Source organism: Lates calcarifer, linkage group LG5 (assembly GCF_001640805.2).
Source record: "Lates calcarifer isolate ASB-BC8 linkage group LG5, TLL_Latcal_v3, whole genome shotgun sequence".
Classification (NCBI taxonomy): Eukaryota; Metazoa; Chordata; class Actinopteri; family Centropomidae; genus Lates; species Lates calcarifer.
The window spans coordinates 24,637,236-24,655,538 of record NC_066837.1 but is presented as its reverse complement, the minus strand read 5'-3'; the positions used below and the strand labels follow the sequence as shown (position 1 = coordinate 24,655,538).

The 18,303-nt window shown below is 39.4% G+C and overlaps 1 protein-coding gene across 1 annotated transcript in view; it reads left to right on the top strand.

The window, feature by feature from the left end:
* dnah6 (dynein, axonemal, heavy chain 6) overlaps positions 1–18,303 on the top strand; it is a 51,549-nt gene that overhangs the window by 11,231 nt on the left and 22,015 nt on the right. Inside the window, 24 exon segments of the mRNA XM_018664576.2 lie at positions 36–264; positions 1,072–1,236; positions 1,608–1,718; positions 1,888–2,013; positions 2,090–2,245; positions 2,390–2,551; positions 3,898–4,035; positions 4,441–4,608; positions 4,703–4,851; positions 6,301–6,408; positions 7,522–7,648; positions 8,288–8,500; positions 8,585–8,806; positions 9,052–9,174; positions 10,145–10,327; positions 10,715–10,858; positions 12,118–12,339; positions 13,091–13,238; positions 13,843–14,000; positions 15,514–15,645; positions 15,905–16,076; positions 17,412–17,558; positions 17,725–17,798; positions 17,917–18,071. Of these exon segments, the coding sequence (XP_018520092.1) occupies positions 36–264; positions 1,072–1,236; positions 1,608–1,718; positions 1,888–2,013; positions 2,090–2,245; positions 2,390–2,551; positions 3,898–4,035; positions 4,441–4,608; positions 4,703–4,851; positions 6,301–6,408; positions 7,522–7,648; positions 8,288–8,500; positions 8,585–8,806; positions 9,052–9,174; positions 10,145–10,327; positions 10,715–10,858; positions 12,118–12,339; positions 13,091–13,238; positions 13,843–14,000; positions 15,514–15,645; positions 15,905–16,076; positions 17,412–17,558; positions 17,725–17,798; positions 17,917–18,071 (3,732 nt within the window).

Below are 18,303 nucleotides of genomic sequence, written 5' to 3'. Positions count from 1 at the left end.
TACTCTGATATTCATCCTTTATCTGTCCCCTGCAGGTTCTACTTCTTATCTAATGATGAGCTGCTAAAGATCTTGGCCCAGACAAGAAACCCCCAGGCTGTGCAGCCCCACCTTAGGAAGTGTTTTGATGCCATTACCCGGCTAGAATTTGCTTTGCTACCTAAACAGCCATCCGGTGCTACAGGAACAGTGCTGAATTCTGGAGAACAGGAGACCATATACAGCAAAGACATCCTGTATATGGTCTCTCCTGAAGGAGAGAAGGTTAGGTTTGAGCAACCTTTGCACTTTTGGTCATCATGCTCTCTATGTTTTATTCCCCTGTTCTCTTGTTTTAATCCATGCTTAGAATTAAAGGGAAAGAATGAGAAGGAAAAGATAAACTTTTACACTACCTATCGTAATATAAATCTTAATCTCGTTAACCATCTTGAGTTGACACCACATTTCTCCTGTTTAACAACGGAAAAGCAGTGCTAGATTAAAGTAGATTTTCAAATTATGCAAAAACTTGTGCAAGCAGTAATTAAGGCAAAAATTGGGCATAACAAAATCTGATTTGCATCAATCATTATTGATCATTATCTATTTTTTGTTTGTTTGTTTTAGAAATTACACATTTATTAAGAATGTTTTGGTTTGTAACACACAGGAGAAAAATGTATAGCACCTAATTCCAGTCTGCCACTACAGGATTGATGGATCTTGTTAGCTGTTGGTGTTCAGGGTTCAGGTTTCTTTGTTCACAGGTGACAACCAGTCTGTCCTCAGCTGTCAATTACAATATAGTATAATTGTGTTTGACATCTGAAATTCTGGATGATGAAATATTTTTGAGCTCTCAGGCAATTTTGCTTGCACTGATTGCTTACTTACCTACTGTATCAGACGAGGGGCCTGTCAATTATGACCACAAGGGGTTATTAGTTATCACCCTAGCAGTCCCTTGATGACAAAGGGCAGATAAAGGCTATGAGAACTGATACAGTGAACCCTTTATAAAAAAGAAAAAAGAGATGTAATTGTGTCTTTAACTGTAACTGATCTTGTCTTTCTATGTGTTACATGTAGGTGGCTTTGACTAAAGGTCTGAAGGCGCAAGGAAATGTGGAAGATTGGCTTTGCAAAGTGGAGGAGGCTATGTTTTCCTCACTGCGACGCCTCAGCAAGGCTGCCATTGCAGACTACCAGATAAAGTCTAGGGAGGAATGGGTGGTGGCTGGACATCCATCACAGGTGTACACACACACACACACGTAAACTGTAAACTATTGTTAGTAACATAACATTAGTTAGTAGCTTGCTGAAAAACTTAGGCTTATGTTGTGTGTATAGTATTACACTTACTGGCTTTGCATGGATAAATGTCCAAACGTCAATTCATATAGTTGTCAGTAAATTACACTTTTATATTATTTTCCTTATAATATTGTAATGCTATGATTGTTTACTAACCAAAACTTACAGAATTGCTTCCATCATCTAAAGCTGGAGTAAATTTTGCACTTGATTTTTATCAATTCAGGTGATGCCTTGTCTTAGTCTTTTTTTGTTGTTGTTGTTTTTAATAAAGGAATTTAACATCAGTTTGTGTGTGTATCCACTAGGTGGTGCTCACTATCTCACAGATGATGTGGTGCAGGGACATGGATGCCTGCCTGGAGGGAGACCATGATCACTTTGCTGCCCTGCAAGAATTTGAACACACCAACTTTGATGTAATCCTCACTAACTATTCTGCTGCTTGCTTTTATCCTCATTATCTGCTTAAAAGTTAGACTTGACCAAAGAAATCTGCACCTCATACATGCCCAGGTATTTTCAACCTTCATTCAACTTGTCACTGTTGTGTCTGTTGTGTCTGTTGTGTGTTTCTTTGTTTTCCAGAGGCTAAATGCCCTGGCAGCACTGGTGCGAGGACAGCTTCCTACTTTACACCGTAATATCATCACTGCCCTCATCACCATCGATGTCCATGCCAGAGACATTGTCACAGATCTAGTCCGGCAGAAGGTACAATAGTGCAGTGTGCAGCTTATATCCTTGCCTGTTCTTGGCTAGGTATGATAGGCTCAGCTTTCTTTTTCAGGTGGACAGCAGGTCTAACTTTGAATGGCAGAGACAGCTACGATACTACTGGGACTTGGACCTGGACAACTGTGTAGCTACAATGGCTCTGTCCACTTATATTTATGGCTATGAATACCTGGGAGCCTGTCCACGGCTGGTCATCACACCACTCACGGTAACACAAAATATAACATTAAAGCTCTGCAGGCGAACTGGAAAGTAAGAAAAGCTTCCATTAAAGCAGATTCATAAACACTGTGCTAGTTCATTGAGATTGCCCCCCTCCCCCCGGTATGTCTCACCATGCTCTAATGTTCAGGACCGTTGCTACCTGTGTCTAATGGGGGCTCTACAGTTGGACTTGGGAGGTGCACCAGCTGGGCCAGCAGGGACAGGCAAAACAGAGACCACCAAGGACCTGGCCAAGGCCCTGGCCATACAGTGTGTGGTCTTCAACTGCTCTGATGGGCTTGACTATAAGGTCAGCCATGACAAACTATATTCATCATGTATAATCAACATTTGCAAGTTTTGTATGCTTCTTTATTACACTTTGTTTCTTTAGTTTAAATTGTTGCCTGTTTTACCACTCAGTACTTAATAGTTTGGTCCATCACTTCTTCACCTACATCTTTGGCATTCTTTTGCTCCCAGTTACTTTTACCACTGCACGTGTTTGCTCTGTTTGAATTTGCTCTGGAAAGCTTTCTGTCTCACTTTGACTGTACCTACTAAGTGATGCCTTTAGATGGCACTATTGCAAAAGCAGTCAAGACCCCTGTCCTTTGCCAGTTAAAGCACTGATGGATTATTCAGAACATTAGTTGTTTATTGCTGAAACATTGCCTTTATCCAGATTTTATCCTTTTCTCTATGTTCTTTAGGAAATTTTTATGTAACTTGGCCCATTCTTTGAGGAACGTAACTGGTAACATGTTAGGAATGCAACTGTCCCTTGACAGGTGCCATATTTGGCTGAAAATTGCCTAAAATGTGTTATTTGAGTTTATTCATTGTATTAACATTTTAGTGAAAGGCCCAATATATAAGAAATTCTAAATTCACAATATAGGATTTGATCCAGCTATCACCTCTGAAGTGATTAACAGCAATTGACAACAGATAATCTGGCAGACACGCATAATGCATATATTGTATCAGTAATTAATTATGTGCAGTTATAAGTGAGAATATATTGTATTTTATTTTATAAATCCCACAACTTAAGACTGGGCTTTTGACCTTGAGATGTGGTGTGCATTCCAAGTTAATGTTAAACAGTGCTGTCTTGCAGCACAGCAAGACTGGAGTCAGTACAGCTGAAAGCACATACTGACAAGACAGCTGGAAAGCTACTCTCTCTATGTCTACTGTAGTTAGTTATTGCTAGAAGACACCTGAAGTGTATTAGAGCTGGACAGGGCTTTGATTTAACTGGGCTAGCATCAAGGTCCTCTCTGGTCTTATGTATCAGTGCTTTGTTCAGATCTGGCTCCAATGTCCACTTAGCAACATTTAACTGTCACATTTAATACCACTGTCCATGAGATATTAATACCTTTGAGCTGTGCTTTTTATGTCACTCATAGAAGTGGTGCAAGTAGCACAACATAGCTGTATAATAAAATTTACTGGTACTACTTTCCTCCTGCAGCTGAATATATACATACACATTGTGTTTACTAGAAAGATGGCTGTCCTCTGCTCAGAGGGGTACACTTTTAGCAAAAGTTTTTGCAAACAGTTTTTTCTTATTTCTTTACATTGAAATTATTATCGGAATTAAAGTTACTGTGATTTTTAACCAATCACATTGCTCTCTTCCAGATGATGGGCCGCTTCTTCAGTGGACTTGCTCAGTCAGGAGCTTGGTGTTGTTTTGATGAATTTAACCGAATCGACATTGAGGTGTTGTCTGTAATCGCTCAGCAGCTCATAACCATACGAAACGCTAAAGCTGCTAAGGTATCCCTGTACAGACACACATACACACCACTTTAACATTGTGTACAGGACACATTGCATACCACACATGGACTAGAATTAAGGCCATTGTTATCCTAAGGTGCTAAGTAACACTAAGTGATAAGCCTTCCAGATCTCAAGAGTCAGTCATTCAACCATTTGACACTTGATTTAACTGTACCAATGTGATGATGGTGCACTATGCTACAAGCCTCTTTGAATAGCTAGCCAGTAATCTTCTGTACTTTCCACAGAGAAGGTATGGAACCTCAGCTTGGAATCTGCACAGATTACATATAAGTCACTCCAACACATACTTTACTTGCCTTTGAAGATATTTAAAACATCATACTTAAACGTACATACGTAAAAAGATCATCTCACTTAACTCTTTATGCTATGCAGCTGTCAAGGTTTCGATTTGAGGGCCATGAGATCAAGCTGGTGATGACATGTGCTGCATTCATCACCATGAACCCAGGCTACGCTGGAAGAACGGAGCTACCCGACAACCTTAAAGCTCTCTTTAGACCCATAGCCATGATGGTGCCAAACTATGCACTCATTGCTGAGGTAACAGACTCTCTGCATCTGCGTTGTGATAGTATGCTTGCTTATTTTCTCTACATAACAGTTTTTATTCCCTTGTTTCTGTCCCACCCTTCAGGTGATTTTATACTCCGAGGGATTTGAATCCAGTAAGACCCTAGCGAGGAAGATGACCCAGATGTACAAGCTGTGCTCTGAGCAGCTGTCCCAGCAGGACCACTACGACTTTGGCATGAGAGCAGTCAAGTCTGTCCTGGTCATGGCTGGGTCAGTGCTTCACACTCTTACATACCCTGACACACATGTGCATTCAGTTACAGACAAACAAGCATTCAATTTTAAAAGGAAAGTCCCAACAGGACCATTGTGACTATGACACACACACATGTACACACACAAATACATTTAGTAGATTTATTTATTTAGTTATCTATCTAGTGTGATGTTAAAGATTATGAATGTCAATTAGAGAATCTGCTACTCAGCACACAGCTGTCATGTTTTAGTCCATTGCAGAAACAGTTTTCAGTAACCAAGGATGGTCATGTTTGGTGTTGAACTCTCATATATTCAGGAAATATTTTGATCAAATGTAAAATATGAAAAGTTAAATACTGTACCAGTGGTGACTAAGATCACAGGGTGAAAGCCTCAGACTTTTGAAATGGCCCTATTCTTCATTGCTGTAACTTGGACAGATAGAAGGAAACAAGCACTTCTTCACTTAAGCACTACTTTCAACTCCACATCATACCTCAGATGACTGAGCACTGAAGATATGAAGAACAAGAATCAGCAGACAGTTCTCGGAGACAGCATAAACACAGTTGCTCCTGGCCTGCGTGGGTGCATAAATGGGTTTGAATGGATGCTCCTGACCATATGTAGTGAAAGTCATGCTTTCGCTTGTTTGTTATTAGCTGAAGCTCAGGGAACTGTTGTAATTAGGCTTGTGATTCATTGTCTGTCTTTGCCTAGATATTACTCCTCTGAGTCTGCTCGTTCCACACTAAGCACACATTCATTATCTCCTGCCTTAATGTCTCTAATGTTTTTTACCCAGTTTTTTTTATAACCCAGTGGAGCCAGCTTCTTGTGAAGATCATGTTGTGTAATATTGAATTATCAGCTCATGTTGGCTGCTTATTATCTTTATTGCATCTGTATTTGTAATCAGTCTATTTTCCACTAATTAATTTGCCCATTATAGCATCAATTTTCCCACGTAATAATTATTTATTTAATTGAAATCCACCAGCTTCATTTGAAGAGCTGGGCGTGTTGTCACTTCTTAGGTCAAATCCATTTTCTCTTTAGGTTGCATGTATATTATGCAGTGCAGTTTTTTTTTTTTTCTTTGATATTTTAATACAATTAATATAATGCAACATTGAACCACATGTAAACTGAAAACCAAGGATTGTCATGCAGTATGACCAAGTAAAGTGAGGAATGAAGCATACAAACTAAGAATAAATAAGTAAACAGACTAATGACCTAAAGAAGATGAATCAATGATAAGGCAAAAAAGCAAATTTAGCAAATTTATTGTAAAGCTTGTAGAAAGCTTTGCAATAAAGCTTTGCTTGTCAATTTGTATAATATGTATTTGTAAACTTGCAATGACTCTAACAAATGTCATGCTTTGAAGAAATGCTGAATGTATAACAAAATTGACACAAGTCATGTGATTGGTAAAATACTGTGTGTTCATAGGTCTCTTAAGAGAGATAACCCGCACCTGAGTGAAGATGTGGTTCTTATCAGAGCACTGAGGGATTCCAACCTGCCAAAGTTCCTCACTGATGACGCTGTGCTGTTTGGGTAAGTCTGTCAGACTTTTTGGTAAGGAAGTACATCTTACTTCTGGTTTTCCAAATTTACACACTCTGAAAAATAACAGGACATTAGACTGTTAGGCATGATTGGCAGCACAAATTAGATGAGATTTAAGTAAAAGTTGTGTTGTTTCTTGTGTTGTTACATATGAAAACGATTATTTTGTATTCTGTCTATTAGGGATGCTCCGATACCACTTTTTTTCAAACCGATACAATACTGATACTTGGATCTGAGTACTTGCCGATACTGAGTACCGATATGAGTACTTATTAATGCTATTACACTTTGTACATTTACTTGAAAATGTGTTTTATTTTCATCAGATATTGTTTCATTCTCTGGCTGTAAGAAATTGCTGTGACTGACATTTGAGCATTCCATTATATATGGCACTGCCACACATTTTACTCAAATAGAAGTACTGTTTAAGTACTGTTATTGACATTTTAGCATTCAACTGCATCTTTTTTAACAAACAGAATATCTTCAAGGCAGGAGTAGGTTAAGGCGGAATGTTTAAAATGTCCAACTATTTTCCGTCCGACTGCCACAGCATCAGCCACGCTCCTCTGTGCTAAAAGCCCCTCATTAACAGCCAGCTGGAGGGTGTGTGCGACACACGGCAGGCTCAGGAGTCCAGCATCACTCATGGCTTTGATCATGTTTTTTTGCATTATCACGTAGCACAACATGAACAGAACTTTTAGGGACACCCCATGTCTGAAGCATGTCATCAAATGGGTTGTCTCTTAACATCTTCTCCCTCTTCTCCAGAGTTTGCTGCAAAGTTGGTTGTTGCTGTTTGACATTATTAGCAAACGCTTTGAACTCGGCGTCGTGTTGGTTTTTTAGATGTTTGTTCTTTGAAATACCTCCACACTGCCGACATTGCTCCTCCGTGCTCTCACTTAGCACCTGACCGCCCGAGTGTACGTCATGCTGCCGTAAAGTGGTATCGAGCTGTGGTATTGGAACACTTTCATGAGTACGAGTACAGGAACAGGGTATCGGACCCGATACCTGATACTGGTATCGGTATCGTAGCTATCTACTATCTACTGTCTATGTATAATGCCACCCCATGCCCCCCTCCAGTGGTATCCTGTCAGACCTGTTTCCTGGTGTGTGTATCCCCGAGCATGACTATGGTGTGTTGCACACCACCATTGTGGAGTCTCTGGTTAAACGGAACCTGCAGCCACTGGCTAGCATGACCAAGAAGGTACAGTACAAGTAGGAAAGTGATTATTATCCTTTATTATTATTCATTTATTGTCTTTTTTCTTATAGATATTTAAAGATAAGATATTTTAAAAAGATATTTTAAAAACATTTCACATGTGCAAGATGCACTTTAAAGAATAAGGCCTCTTCATCTTCTCTGCCTTGTGTGTGGTACTCAGCACCAAACTTATTAGTTCCTACTGCAGATGTTAATCAGTAAGAAAAACAAACATATAGTTTCATTCTTAAAAAAGGCTGAAACAGCCATAGAATGTATTCTAGTAAATAGAGTAAATTGCACCTTTGGTGGGGGCTAGTTTCAGCCATGGATTTAGTTAGTGAGCACCAGAAGCATGTGTTTGTAATTGTTGTTCCTCAACATTTGTTTTTTAATACTTGTTTGCATGATTAATTAATTGTTTGTTGACAATAAGAAAATATCTAATATTACCAGCCTAATTACTTAAAAGGTTGGTTATTAAATTACAATATTACGTTACAGAAATGCATAGTTATTTCATTTTCTGGTCCTTGTTGGTATCCGGCCATGCAGACATTTTAGCTGGAGTTGTTGTATAAAACCATCTTTGTCAAATCTCATATTCCTCTACTTCATGCTATTTGTTTGTATGACCAGGTGATCCAACTCTATGAAACCATGCTAGTGCGTCATGGTGTGATGTTGGTAGGGCCTACTGGTGGAGGTAAGACCACTGTCTACACCATCCTGGCAGACACACTAGAGACCCTCCATCGCACAGGACACAAGGCTAACAACCCCTTCTATCAGCCTGTCAAGACCTATGTCCTCAACCCAAAATCTGTCACAATGGGAGAGCTCTATGGAGAGGTACTATAGATTTGAGAGTAAATGATACAGCAGCTTCTTCTCTCGTTTTTCTACATGCATTCATTATTCACCTCAACTCCTCAGGTTAACACCTTGACACTGGAATGGCGTGATGGACTGATGGCTCTGAGTGTCCGCGATGCAGTCAACGACACCACTGATGATCACAAGTGGGTGATCTGCGATGGGCCGGTTGATGCCCTGTGGATTGAGAACATGAACACTGTACTGGATGACAACAAAATGCTCTGTTTGGCTAACAGCGAAAGAATCAAACTGACTCCATCCATACACATGGTGTTTGAGGTTAGAGCTGCACATTTTGAAATTACATTAACATTTTTTATATGGTTAATAATCAAGATTTCAAATTCAGATTCACAGTATTGCATATGGGGACATATAGTATGTAAGTGCATAATTCTACACTATTTAGTGCTCCTAGATTTCTTTATCTAACCCCTTCTATTACCCTGTTTCAGTCAGTTGCTGTGGGATGGTAAAACCTAGTATGTACATAAAGGTAACATGCATTACTATGTGTTTTTCAGGTCCAGGACTTGGCTGTGGCATCGCCAGCTACAGTCAGTCGCTGTGGGATGGTATATATTGATCCTGATGAGCTTAAATGGATGCCCTATGTCCAGACGTGGATCAGTAGTCTAGGAGCCAAGGTGGTAATACTGTATCTCTGTTATTTCTAGAGGTTTTAAACAGACTACAGAATTGAGTTACATAGTACAAGTTGTAGGCATCTTTTGAGCACCAAACATAACACTTCATATCACTGATGACTAATGTTTCATCTGTCCCCATCATTGCTCTTATATTCTCTTTGTGTAAAACTGTGGCTGGCTGTTCTTGACTCTGAGTGCTGGTATATGAATGGTAAGACATTACAAGCAGTAGAACGTCAGCATCAGCATAAACTTTGATGACAGCACATCGCATAGTATATAGCTTGCAACATTAGCCCTGAGCCTTTTAGGATGACTTAACACACAGTGAGAGTGAGTCATCTCTCCTATCAACTTTTAACGTTCTCTCTTGTTATGTATCACTCTCTATCTTGATGTCTAATTGACTGTGACTATTCTCTTTGTTGGCAGTGTATTTATCTGATAATCTTTTTAGCTGTTTGTTGCTTTAGTTGTCCTCTTTGTTTTTCTCTCCACATTTAAATCATATTGATTCAACCTCTCCTTTAAGCTACTTTAGTCAGGATTTTAACAAGCAACATTTTCTCTTTAGGAGGGGACTTTATTTTCTTAGTTTAGTTTTCTTAGTTTTGCATTCTACTTTGTTGGGGATAACTTTAATTACACTTTCACCAAATTTGTTGAGTTATGAGAGTTAGTTTATAAGAGTGTTTAATTAATTTTGTATTGATTTATACTTAGCTATCTTAACTTAGGGAGTCTGTCTCTCCCTGCCTCTCTGGAACAAAGAGAGCATACCCCATATTTATTCCCAGATTTCTTCTGTCCAAGTTCTTCAAGCTAACAGTTTGTGTAACTGTGACGATTATTTCAGTGGTTATATAGATAGAGGTTTTCACATAGATCACTGTGTAACCCTGCCCTCCTTTGCCTGCAGTTCAGTCTCATCACCCCTTTCCTCCTTCACTCCTCCCTGTCTCTCTAGCTCCCAGACCGAGTGCGCACATACCTGCTGGAGCTGTTTGAGCAGTATGTGGAGAAAGGTCTCCAGTTTGTGTTGAAGCGTTGTACCCAGGTGATTCGCCAGGTGGATATCAGTAAAGTCACCACCCTGTGCTTCCTGCTGGAGGCACTGCTGCTGGGCAAAGGAGGACCAGACCTCAAAATGGTAAAATCAACACAACATTTGCTCTCACTTTAATCTGTCTCAGATAATGCCAAAAAAGGACCAGTCTGTTAGTGCAGATCATCACAGTTTAGCACAATAGCTGAGATCAGTAATTCAGTGTTATGGGCAAGGTTTGATGATTTAAAACCACAATTTGACCCATGCGCACACACTGACAGATATATACAGAAAGAGATGAACCGCATGACGGGTTTTTGCACTATATTGGAACATTAGCAGACACCACATACTAATACCCTATAGATGATTGGACCGCACAAATACATTCTGTACTTTAGGTTATGAATATACTTCATTTTCAAACCATGCCTTTATTTACTGATTGAGCTTCTTTCTCCTTATCCTTTGTGTTTATGTTGGTGTCAGGATTCCAAGCACCTCAACAGTGTATTATGTCAGACCTTCATATTTTGCTATCTATGGGCAGTAGGCGGCAACCTGAGCAGTACTCACTGGGATGCTTTTGACAGCTTTGTCAGAGAGCAGTTTGAAGACAACAGCAATTCTAAGGTATTTATGTACGCACACACTGACAGATATATACAGAAAGAGATGAACCGCATGACAGGTTTTTTCCCTATATTGGAACATTAGCAGACACCACATACTTTAATAACACACATACATAAAGCCAAATTATCACAACCATTCTCTGCCACTCAAAGCCTGTTTTATTACAGCATTACTGAGAGTCAAATCCATTTTCCAAAGCATTTGCTGGTATTAGCGTGAAATATGTGAAAAGGCCTGAAGGTTAGCTCATATTATATATTACACCAAAGTACTTTTGACACAGGATGTATCTAGCTAGAGCACAGCTAATCTGAAAGGGGATTCAACTCTGTGATATCAGCTGCTCGTGTGAAATGAAGACATTAAGAGCACCCATAATGTACATGTTAGTAATACCTTCAGTGGGTTACAAGGAACATACTGGAAAGGTAAATCAGATAAAAGGATGAGCTTTGTGCCAAGGTTATAAACATCCACTGCATATCATTATTCTGCCTTGCTGATTTTAGAGAATTATTAATCCTGGGCTATAGAATGGAGGAAATCATTGTTATTTGTAAAGAACGAAGTTCAGAGAAATAGACAAAATAGGATGAGTCCAATATTATGACTCATTCAACCCAACAGGAAGTGGAAAGTTAATTGTTTGAGAGATTTGACTTGGCTGGCTGTAGTGGCAGATGATTGAAGGGATGTTGTACTGACAGAGGCAGAACACAGTAGGGCAGGAACACGCCTCACTTAGCTGAAGGTGGAGTGAAACGCAAGTAAGTGAAAGGTTCATAAAGACAGAGTATTGTCTGGAAAATCCCACATGCCTCCACATCTGTTTATCTGTTTGTGCAGAATGAGCCAATGTTGTTGTTTGGGTTTTTTGGTGGTGTGTGTGTGTCATGAATGTGTTAACTAAATTTCACATCCAAGAACTGTTTGCGTATTTATCATATGATGAAGACAGTGTAGCCAGATCCCAGCTGTGTAGCTTGAGGGAAAACAAACTACACACACACACACACACACACACACACACACACACATCAATAATAACAGGATTCAGAGAAACAAATATGGAATATATATAGCAATCAACAACAGGGGAAAATTTGTTTCTTAAATGTCAGATTTCTAACTAATTGCATACAGTGTAATGTAAGCACTTGTATAATTTTTTTTGTGAAATTCATCACTTACAAATCACATACATAGTGTTTGAATGTGTGTGTGTTAATTAATCTGCATTTATATGTGCTGTGTAGCTCCCGAAGTACGGTACCCTGTGGAGTGTGTACATGAACTTTAACCACAAGCGTTTGGAGCCATGGGAGAACATAATCCCTTCATTTAGCTACAACAAAGAGCAGCCATTTTTTGAGATGCTGGTTCCCACCACAGACACTGTCCGCTATGGATACCTGATGGAGAAACTGCTATCTGTGCGACGTTCTGTACTCTTCACTGGGGGCACTGGAGTAGGGAAGGTGAGGACTCTTGGACAGTTGCAATCCGGTAATGTGTAGCACTTGAGATGGTAGCAGAGTGACATAATAGATATAAGTAATTTAATGACAATCTAGCTACAAGGCCATGTTGATAATTATTTGCCCACTTATGTCCTTTAGAAGATATTAAAGGGGCATCTTGGTCACATAGAGGGAAATCACTGACCTACCACAGCTGAAACCTGGCTCAGTTCCCAGCAATGGGTGCTTCTGGCATCACCAGGTGTTTGAGTGAATAAATCTCCTAAACCAAGTTCTTGCTTGTGTCCCTACACAAAGTTATTCATGCATATCTTTGCCAAAGAATGGTACAGCTAGTCTTTCTGTGAAACTGCTAGCTGTCAAATTAATTACACAAAATACACACTCTTTAGGTCATCAGTGAGTTTGGCAGGAACAGAAATGATTGTACATGTGGGCAATTTACATATGTACAATCCAATTTCCAAACTGGAACTTTGGAGAAGGAGTGAGATATCATTATGAAATGAAAAATATTGAAATGAATACTAAGAATATGTGCTAAAAACATAATAGTAAACATCTAAGAGCAGAATTTATTCAGATAAACTTTAATTCAATAAATATAGGTTGCAAAAGACATTGTAATCTGAAACACCCAGTGTGAAACTGTGTTGCGGTTCAGATAGTGTAGATTGTAAAAGCTGGTAAACAAGAAGCAATCGGTGTCAGTGTTATTTAAGAATTTCTATGTGCCTATTCCTTGCAGTCTGTGGTGGCTCGAGGTCTTCTTAACAGTATCCAAGAAAAGGCAGGATACCTTCTTGTCTACATCAGCTTCTCTGCTCAGACCTCCTCTTCCTGCACACAGGAGATCATTGAGTCCAAACTGGAGAAAAAGAGGAAAAACATCCTGGGTAGGACAACAGCTTTCTTAAGACAATATACCTGTAAAACCAGTAATTTTAAAAACTGTCCCTTCTCATGTATATGTTACATAACTGCTGACTATTTACATTATCCACACAACAATGTAGTTGATAGAAAGGACTCTTCTAAAAGCACTCTATGCAGTCAACATTAGGGATGGCTAACCCTTCAAAAGTCAAACTCTTTTTAAAGCCAAAAACTACTATGTTACTACCCTTTTCATTGCAGCCATGCTTATTTGTTATGTATCTTTTAGATTTAAGTTTCAGATTCATAATGCTTTTTCTCATATCCTTTTGGATCTGTAGAAACACATAAAACAAGAAGAGTTGTAACGCTGTTGGCTCACAGCTACATTACGACATAAACATATCTGTCTAAAAACTTAAAAAATGGTCTGCAGTAATGTATATCAAAATAGATAAAACTTACAAAACTGGTAATGTCCCTGAATGCCACAGTTTCTTTGTTCATTCTTCACTTTCCTGTTTCCTCAGTCCATCTACATATCAACCTTTTGACCATCCATCCATCCATGTTAACCCTTTTCTCCCTGTCTGTTCATCCTTTTTTCCCTTTCCCTCCCTGTAGGTGCCCCGGGTAACAAGAAGTTAGTGGTCTTTGTGGATGACCTGAATATGCCCAAGCTGGACAGCTATGGCTCTCAGCCCCCTATAGAGCTCCTACGTCAGTTCCAAGACTTTTCTGGATTCTATGACAGGAACAAGTTCTTCTGGAAGGAGATCCAGGTACAAATTTACAAAAATAATATAAGCTAATTTACCATGAATCTTTGACTATTTATATGCATTGATCTAGTTTTGGTTGTTTGAAGTTCCACAGCTGGTTTTGTAGTTTCCTATAGATGTTTGTGAATGTGTTGTGATTGTTTTTTTGTGTATCAGTGAACAGACTAGCAAACACAGCTTTCAGTAGTCATTTAGATCACATGTTTTAGACAGGTAATTTAAGGGACAACATTTTGAGAAATAGTCTTGCTTGCTGAGATTAACAATTTAACAAAAAAACAAAAAACAGAACTTCAGATGTGGTACATACAGTTACTGAAACCAGCTGCTACTAGGCCAGGCTACCTCCAATCTGTTACCTAATTTGTTGTAAGTCTTAGTGTCTATTTCCACGTGTTAAAGACAGAAGATACATCCTGAAAACAAGACAGCTTCAGAGTTATTAGAAAGCACCTTGGATAGAACAGTCGAACTGCTTCTCCAAGTTTCCATTCCTGGTGCTAAGCTATATACCACCTAGAAGCTGTAGATGAAATTGATATTGATGTCCTCATCTAACTCTGAGAGAGACTGCAAGCAACCATATTTTGTAAAATGTTGGAGTGCCTTTTTAATGTTTAGGATTTGTTTAAGATTGGTTTTCTGTTAAGTTAAAAAGTGTACTCTTAGCTCTTTAGTTTTTTGTTTTTACACAGTCAGCATCAACTTAATTTGTCCTCTTGTTGGAGTTTTAATGAGGACTGTCCATTTATCTAAGAAACCCATTCATCTTGTGTGCCTGTGTGTGTTTGCATTTGTGTTGGGTGTGTTAACGTTGTGGACCCATATTTATATTCTGCGTTTATAGAAGGTTTCCTGCATTAACTTGTGCTGTACAAACACACACACAGACACACGCGCAGGACTGATTATATTTCAGCCTGTATGTGATGTCTTATAAAGTGGTTGAGCATGTGTGTATGTATGTTTGTGTGCAGGTGTGTACTTGTGATGTTGGAGTAAACACAAGCAATAGATTCAGGACAAACCATACCTGTGTATATGATTATTCTTGTGTGATAATGCACCACAGACAGGAAGCATCGTACTCATACAAGTACATTAATGCAGCATTGTCAGTGTTTTACTTTTACTTAATTTCCCTGAGGGAGTCATCCCAAGGGATCAGTAAAGTCTAGTCTAAGTCTAAGTCTCTTTAATTGGAGAACAAATGGTTATATTCAAGGAGTAGGTGTTTGTGTGATGTTCATCTGGATGCTAAATTATTAGAAAACTAAAAATTATTATTTTATTTAGTATACTTGTTTTCCATTTCACTTTTCCCATATTGTGAAGTCTGTTTTCTTTTTATGCTTTACTCCTGGCATACATCAACGTCAGCATTTGATTTGTAGTCTAGAGACATTTGAGTTTTTAGTGGGAAACATGTTCTTTGTGTTTTCATTCCTTTTATCCTTTTATAATTTTGGCAGTCCCTCCTACCTTTTTACTCACTCTCCCTTGTTTCTTATAGGAAATGACCATTGCAGCAGCGTGTGCCCCTCCAGGAGGGGGACGCAACCCTGTTACCCCACGATTCATCCGTCACTTCAGCATGTTGTGTCTGCCCACACCCTCAGAGCAAAGCCTCAAACAGATCTTCAAAGTGAGGACGAACATACATCCAAACACTCATATAAAACACAAAATACAAGAATCAATGTACAAAAACATATTGCTCTCATTGAATTGTTACGTGTTTTTACAGCTTTAAAGCTCCATGATATCTTACTCTTGCTCCAGCTCTCTCACTCTTACTCATTTCTCCATTTCACCCCAGTCATTCCACCCCAGTTTTCTTTAATCAAACTTTATTTGTCTTTCATGCTTGTTACAAACTCTTTTCCTTCCCAACTTCCCTCCAGGCCATCCTGAACGGTTTCCTTAGCGAGTTTTCTCAAGCGGTGAAGGACTGTGCTGAGCAGATTGTGAATGCTGCTGTGGAGATTTACAACCGTTTGAGTGTGGATCTGCTGCCCACACCAGCTAAGTCCCACTATGTCTTCAATCTCAGAGACCTCTCGAAGTGTGTTCAAGGTGAGAAATGAGCACACATACTCACACACTTTCCATCCATCCATTCATTATCTATATCGGGGGGGGCTAGAGCCTATCCCAGCTGTCACTGGGCAAGAGGTGGGGTACACCCTGTACGGATTGCCAGTCCATGACAGACAAACAACCATTCACACTCACATTCACACCTACAGGCAATTTAGAGTTATCAGTTAATCTAAGCTGCATGTCTTTGGACTGTGGGAGGAAGCCGGAGTACCCAGAGAGCAGGCACATGCAAACTCCACACAGAAAAGCCGCGGAACCCGGAACCTTCTTGCTGTGAGCTGACAGTGCTAACCACTGCACCACACACTGAACATGTATCCCACACATCTGCTGATAGCAGTAATTACATCTGCAGAGTCGGGCCTGCGCAGTAGATATTTGGATTCCATTGAGATTTAAAAATGTTGTGGATGAACAGGTAAGCATGAGAGAGAGGTACAGGAAAACGAGTGCAATTTAAACACATGAAGCACAGGCGTACAGCTTGAACACCCTCTCTTTTTCTCAGCAGTGCAAAGTTTGGATTTGCTGAAAGAGACTGACAGATAGAGAGTGTCTAAATCTTTGTACCTCCACAGCATGGGACACAGCTCTGATTTATCTCTTCAAGCCACATTACCAACATTTAAAAGCTCTGTCTCAGCCTCAAGCTCCCAACCCCCCACCCCACCCCACCTCATGTCCTTTACTCCCTCCCTTCTTTTAGCCAGCAGGCATCATCAGAGCACGATGAACTGAAGTGACTTCTGCCACTGTTTTCTACATATTACTTGTTCAACATAGGCAGAGTGCATTACTCACAGTGCCCTTTTACACTATATACAGTGCTGTTGGTGAGAGGTTATAAACCTGCACCAACTCTTCCCACCTACTGATTCAGTTGATATCACATTTTCTCTCTCTGTGCAACTGTATCTTCTGTTTTGTTTTTATTCATATGTATTCATAACCATTACCTTAATATTGTGAGCAGTAAAAACCTGCCTTCAAAAAGACGCATATGAAAATACTGTCCATATTCAGCATCGGGTCCATTGTTTCATCTTGAACAGTCCCACATACGGTATCAATTTAAAGTCATATCATTAGATCTATATCATATTTCTTTCTTTTGTCATTTTATGCATCTAATAGCTCTGCAGGGCTCTTTACTGTTTTCTTTTCAATTGTTTTGTTTTCCTTGAGATATTTTCCATTGAGATAGTTTTTCATCCTATTGTGCCTACTCTAAGTAATATGCATATTTATTAAGTGAAAGAAATCCAGCAGCTCTCCTTCCCATACATATTTCCCTCTCTTGATGTTCAGGCATATTGCAGTGTGAGCCAAGTCAAGTGAGAGATAAGAACCAGGTTTTCCGTCTCTTCTGCCATGAGTGTCAGCGGGTATTCCATGATCGACTCATCAACAACCAAGATAAGACCTATTTCAACACCATCATCTGTGAGATGGCCAGTAAGAACTGTCACAAAGACTGCTCTACTTTGCTGAATACACAAGCTGTTTGAATCCTGCACACCTTGAACCACTAAATGTCACTCTGCCCAGTTTCCACACTGTTTTTGCATCTTTATCAGTTGAAGAATGTCCCTATTTTTGACCCTCTCTCTCTTTCTGCCAGGCAAATATTTTAGTATTAATTTGGAGCCCTCATACTTTGTGACTCAGCCCATAATATTTGGAGACTTCATCAAGGTCAGATCTTCTTATAGAAAGTGCTTGATAAATTCAGAAAACATTTGATTACTTTACACTGAAATACCTCACAACTTTTATTTATTCTCTCTGCCTTCCTTCTTGTAAACCCTTGCAGGTGGGTGCAGAGAAAGAGGATCGCCTGTACGAGGATCTGACAGACATGAATAAGATCCAGACTGTCCTCCAGGACTACCTCGATGATTACAACATGACCTTTTCCAAGGAGACCAAGCTGGTTTTCTTCCAGGATGCCATTGAGCATGTCTCCAGGTGTGTACACGTAAACTTGCACCATGGAGTTTCCAGATTTTTTGTAAGGTGGCTTCTTAGTTGGTGGTTAATGGATTTTTGTAGGTGGCACAAATTGTAAGACAAAGAAGTTACACTAGTGAAGAACTTTACATATATTATAGTTGTGCAATAAAAGTGTAGTTGATCTCTGTTGCATGAAATGAATCTGATCATAAGGTCCCTCTTAAATGTTTAGATGAGCTTTGATATA